The 6,000-nt window shown below is 40.2% G+C and overlaps 1 protein-coding gene across 1 annotated transcript in view; it reads right to left on the bottom strand.

Moving 5' to 3' along the window:
- Positions 1 to 6,000, bottom strand: part of LOC140377612 (neuronal membrane glycoprotein M6-a-like) — a 67,242-nt gene that overhangs the window by 171 nt on the left and 61,071 nt on the right. Inside the window, exon 7 of the mRNA XM_072463080.1 lies at positions 1 to 44. This exon is cut by the window's left edge and continues 171 nt beyond it. Coding sequence (XP_072319181.1) covers positions 1 to 44 — 44 coding nt within the window. The remainder of the gene's footprint in view (positions 45 to 6,000) is intronic.

The raw sequence follows: 6,000 nt of genomic DNA, 5'->3' as shown, positions 1-6,000 counted from the left end.
TTCAGGTAGCCCCAGTTAGCAGCCAGCGCCATCAGGAAGTGGACCTGCGGAGAGCGGCGGAGCAGATGGAGCCGGGTTTAAGGCCAAACTCACTTCCACCATCTCTCTATCTCTAGTGCTATCTCAACGTGTGAGAAATGCTACAGAAAACATCACAATAAATCATGAATTATAGAATAACCAACAGGATCGTTCCAAATAACCCTCATCTAAATGTATAGTATTGTTTATAAAAAAGTACTGCAATATATAAATAGCACAGTGAACTTAGTAGTTTTATGACTTATTTTGGTTGGATAGCACCCGTGGTAAATGTGCATTATAGGTTTACTTGAGTTAAATTGCAGTTTGTGAAGACATTTTTAAAAATAAGTTTGAAAATGCAGGAGGTAATGCTGAGTTCTAATACTGTGTGTACTCTGTGATGTCATCAATGTGCGACGTGTCATTCCACTAAATAAAGGAGTTATATTGTAGCACACAGGGGTCTGATTCTGAGAGCTGCTTTTACAATCTGTACAAGGACATAAACAGATTATACTTTATTACATGAACAAAATGTGTACAGTTCCTTTGATGAGTTCAGAAGTGTCTTTAATCACTCTTCAGTCGTGACAATCACAATAATCAGGACTTAGGCCCCACTGCATTTGATTTGAAGGGTGTCGGGCCTTGTTACAGCTGGTGCTCCCGGTTTATAATAAATCAATTCTGTTCCAACCCCAGAAAGTACGTTGTCAAAGCAGAACTTTGTAAGAAAATACAATAATAATAATTATCACTTTAACAAGAAAACGTGTTGCGTTTGAGGAGAAACGCTCTTATACTGCCATACCATGAGTCTCCACTAGTAGCCTTTGGCAGATGGGAAGGGCTGTGCTGATATTCACACGAAATGCATGTGTTTCCTTTGCTTTTTTTACAGCGCGTGACTGAGAAGCGCCTCCAGAGAGCGTCCGTCACACTCTGATGTAAGTGGCGCTCGTTGATCTACCTCAGCCTGGTTAAAACATGCTGGAGCGTATTGATTAGTCCTACGCGCTGACCGCACATTCATTTCAGGCTGTGAACTTATATCGATCACGTTTACACAATTATTTTCCAGGAATGTCTTAAGTAATGAACGAACGGGCCATTTAAGAGATTGCCATTATAATCGATGCAAATCAAAACTTGCCTTTTATTTGAAGCAACAGAGAATCAATAGGTTATGCACTTTTACTATTGAACGATTTCAGGGCGGGGCCAATATTCATTTGTGGATGAGGCCAGGTTTTTGAATGAACACAGTAAAAACTGAAAATCCATACAAACGTTTATATATTTGTATATTGTTATGTGTACTATTGTTATATTTATATTTCGCTCCACAAACTCTACATTTGTCATGTGGCTGTTGCCAACAATTAAGCCTGTGAGGTATAAGAATATCACCACTTTTTGAAGCTTGAATTAAATAAAACCATGACTGTTTCTCATTAGTGATGCTGACGGAGAAGACATTGAACTTTGGGCCAGTTTTCGCTTCACGCGGCTCAGTAATTACAAAGATATTCACAATAATTAGGCATAAAGTAATTAAATCTGAAACAAAAGTGTGTGTAAGACTGAACAGTTCATCAAATTTCAATTACATTTCAGATTATTGCCCCGGTACATGTAGAAATAAAGTCAATTTACGCCATATTTTTGTCCTCTTTTGCGTTTGTCCTTGTTTAGAACTAGTAAAGCAAATGTTTAGTCCTATTTTAGACCTCTTCACGCCACGGTTTAGACCTAGAATAGTCCTGTTTTAGACCTGGTTTAGACCTAGAATAATCCTGTTTTAGACCTGGTTTAGACCTAGAATAGTCCTGTTTTAGACCTGTTTTGGACCTGTTTTAGACCTCGTTTAGACCTAGAATAGTCCTGTTTTAGACCTGTTTTAGACCTGTTTTAGACCCTGTTTAGACCTGGTTTGGACCTGGTTTAGACTTGTTTTAGATCTGTTTTAGATCTTTTTTAGACCTGTTTTAGACCTGTTTTAGACCTGTTTTAGACCCTGTTTAGACCTGGTTTGGACCTGTTTTAGACCTGTTCTAGACATGGTTTGGACCTGTTTTAGACTTGTTTTAGACTTGTTTTAGACTTGTTTTAGACCTGTTTTAAACCTGTTTTAGACCTGTTTTAGACCTGTTTTAGACCTGGTTTAGACTTGTTTTAGACCTGTTTTCGATCTGTTTTTCCTTGAGTTCTACTGATCGAGTCATGGAGGTGATAAAGTGCGTTCAATGCTCACACACGTGTGTTTTGAATGGAAATGTTTCTCATAGATTGTTATAAACGTTCTCACCAGAGGAACAATACAACCTTTTCTTGTGAGATACTTGTACATTTTCATTTCTCCTGTTCGTTCTTATTAGTCTCGCCAATGCTACAACTTTTCCTGTATGTGTTCGAAAAGCGGTCGAGTTTGTAAATGAAAAGGAATATTTGAAGAGTTTCATTTGGAGCTTCGATCTTCCTGGTTTGTGCTCGTGTCGGTTTGGTTTTTGTCTGCAAATATATTACATTGACAAAGCTATAATTTGACAAACAAACACAGGCCTCCAGGAGAATCAATGGCCATTTCATTTGGCGAGACACAAGATATAAATACAATCTCTGTAGCGCTGTACGGTCAATCCCATTTGAATCAAGATCAGTTACAAGAACATTATTTGGTCCATGAGCAGCTTCTGTATTTCTAATGGAGAAGTTCAGAGCCGGCGATCCTCTGTCAGTAAAAGTGTGTGGTTTGGAGCAGAATTCAGACTTTGCAGGAAGAAAAGTGACTTTTTTGTGTTTGTTTTAAATGACAATTATTAAAAGTCTGAATTGTTTATTTTCAGGAAATGAATGTTGAAAGTAGCAGAGCAATAATGACAAAAATGAATATATATTTTTGAGTATCCCAATAACAAATATGTCAATCCAACAGAAATGTGTTAAAACATTCCTTTGAGGTCAAAAAAGTGCAGAAATATCTCTTTAATTGAAAGTTCATCAAAATAGAAATTCCCAAATTTGTATTGTTAATATTTTTGTAGCATTTTTCACTACAAAACAATTGAATCAAATTTGCATATCTTCAAAACCTATGCAATATTATCTACGTTTTGATTTTTACTGCCCACTTCTAACTAAAAGCACCTTTGTCTTCTTTGTAATGAGACTAAATAAAATCGAATTGAAAATTGTGACAGACTTTGGACTAAATGGGACTTTTATTTTGCGCCGTCATTTTATTTATATTTTGTCATACTGTGCCATTTGTGTTATTGCTATTATTATGTTTTAATTATTATTAGAATGATTCTTTTAATTATTTGCACTTGCTCTGTGGTCGTGTTCTTTGTTTTGTGTTTTTTTATATTTCACATATGTCGGTGTAATCCCTCATTTGTCCAGGCGTGTTCCATAGTAGAAAAAGCTTCAGTTGTAGTCATCTGGACTCAGTTTGAAAAAATATACGTTTCGACTCTCATCCAAGAGTCATTGTCAATAACAGAATTTAATTCTGAATAGGCTAGCTCGGTAGATACAAGGGGGAGTTTCTGTTGAAACAAACAACTCTTTCTACTTCAGGAAGGCTCCTCCCAATGGGCGGGTCTTACCACAGAACAGTATTAATATCGGAGTTCTCGACCTAAATTCTGTTATTGACAATGACTCTTGGATGAGAGTCGAAACGTCTATTTTTTCAAACTGAGTCCAGATGACTACAACTGAAGCTTTTTCTACTATGGAACACGCCTGGACGAATGAGGGATTACACCGACATATTTCCAAGAATTTTGGGCCAAAAACCTTGGATTTAGTTCGGGAACTCGAATCTGTAGCCAGGAAACTAGCAGACAACAGGAATCACTTGAGGTTCAATCTTAGATGCAGACAGAACAACATGATCCCGAAGAGCCTGCAGATCAAATCACCGGTCAGAGGACACAGAGCAGAGAGGATTTGGAGAAGGAGCCTTATGCAGATGCTCAGTGAAAGGATCCAGGAAAACAACGTCAGAATTGATAAATTGAAAGGCAGAACAGGAACTTTACAGGAGAAATTAACCAGCATACTCCCTGAAGAAGCTTTCAAAAGAGTGCTGGATTTTACACAGACAGCACAAGAAGCACAGCACAGGAAGAGCAAAGAACGCCAAATCAAGAAGTTCAACATTCTTTTGAACAAAAAGAATGCAGGTGAGGTCGAGCTAGACATTAGGACTGAGACAGACAAATTAGCGACCAGCAAAAACAATTGGATTAAGAACCTATCAGATCGTGTTCTGACACAGGCAGAAAAGGAGGTGCTCTCTAAAGGGCTCAACTTTTCTGTCACCTCTAAACACATCCCTACAGAGGACTACATCACAGCCACTGAAACGGCAATTAGGAACAACAAAATGACTGAATCGGAGGCTGCAGACCTGAGGTTACGTGTCACAGCGACCCTGAAGAGTGCCAAACCACCTCCTTCAAATATCACATCTGAAGAGAGAAAAGCACTTTCAGCACTGGAAAAAGATCATAGCATCAACATCCTCCCAGCAGACAGGGGGCGTTGCACTGTGATTCTCAACGCAGCTGATTACGAAGCCAAAGTCCACACCCTCCTCGAGGACACGACCACATACGAGCGCTTGAAAAGAGATCCGACCAGTGGCTACAAGAAGAAAGTGATAGACTGTTTACAAAGGCTGGAAAAAGAGGAAGCGATAGACCGGCCTCTGTACTACAGACTGTATCCTGGTGAAGCCATGCCTTGCATTTATGGCCTTCCAAAAATACACAAAAAGGAGGTTCCACTCAGACCCATAGTGTGCAGCACAGATTCCATCACTTACAATGTGGCCAAGCATTTAACAACTATATTGGCTCCGCTTGTGGGGAATTCGGAACTCATGTGGAAAACACGCACAACTTTGTGGATAAAGTGAAACATCTCCAACTGGACCCAGATGACCTCATGGTTTCATATGATGTTGTGTCCCTGTTCACCTGCATCCCGACCTCTGATGCAGTAGCAGCGGTGAGGATCAGACTGCAGGAAGACACCACCCTACAGGAAAGGACCAAACTGACACCTGAACACATATGCAAACTGTTGGACATCTGTCTGAACACCACTTACTTTCAATTCCGGGGACAATTTTACAGACAGATTCATGGCTGTGCCATGGGCTCGCCCGTCTCTCCCATAGTGGCCAACCTGTACATGGAGCACTTTGAGAAGAAGGCACTGGCCTCATTCTCAGGCATAGCCCCAAAACTGTGGCTCCGCTATGTCGATGATACTTTTGTAACAATCAAGAAACAAGAGCTGGAAACCTTCTCTGATCACATCAATGCTGTGGACCCACATATCAGGTTTACAAGAGAAGACGCTAAGGAGAATCGCTTGGCCTTTCTTGATTGTTCCACGATCAGAGGAGAGGACGGGAAACTCCAAATAGAAGTATATAGGAAACCTACACACACGGACCAGTATCTGCTCTTTGGTTCCAACCACCCACTACAGCACAAGCTGGGTGTGATCAGAACCTTACAACACAGAGCTCAAGGTGTGCCCACCAGCTCAGAGGGCAAGAAGAAAGAGGAAAAACATGTCCGAAATGCCCTCTCAGCCTGTGGTTACCCCGCTTGGGCTCTCAACAGAGTGAAGAGAACCAAGAAGCAGGACAAAAGGGAAACTGAACAGAGAAGGAAGGGTGTTTCTATCCCTTATGTGTCTGGCCTGTCGGAAAAACTGCAGAGAATTTTTAGACAACACGAAGTCCCTGTTTATTTTAAACCAGGAAACACTTTAAGACAAAAACTGGTTCACCCAAAGGACAAGTTGCCGACTCATAAACAGAGCAATGTAGTTTATTCGATCCAATGCAGTGAAGAAAGCTGTAAAGAACGTTACATAGGTGAGACGAAACAGCCTCTACACAAGAGGCTTTATCAGCACAGAAGAAATACTAGTTCAGGACCTCAGAGT

This window comes from Eucyclogobius newberryi, unplaced genomic scaffold (assembly GCF_026437365.1).
Source record: "Eucyclogobius newberryi isolate DKJ021-1_F unplaced genomic scaffold, fEucNew1.0.hap1 SCAF_4, whole genome shotgun sequence".
Taxonomy (NCBI): Eukaryota; Metazoa; Chordata; class Actinopteri; order Gobiiformes; family Gobiidae; genus Eucyclogobius; species Eucyclogobius newberryi.
The sequence above is the reverse complement of the archived record's forward strand: the minus strand, read 5'-3'. Positions and strand labels throughout refer to the sequence as shown.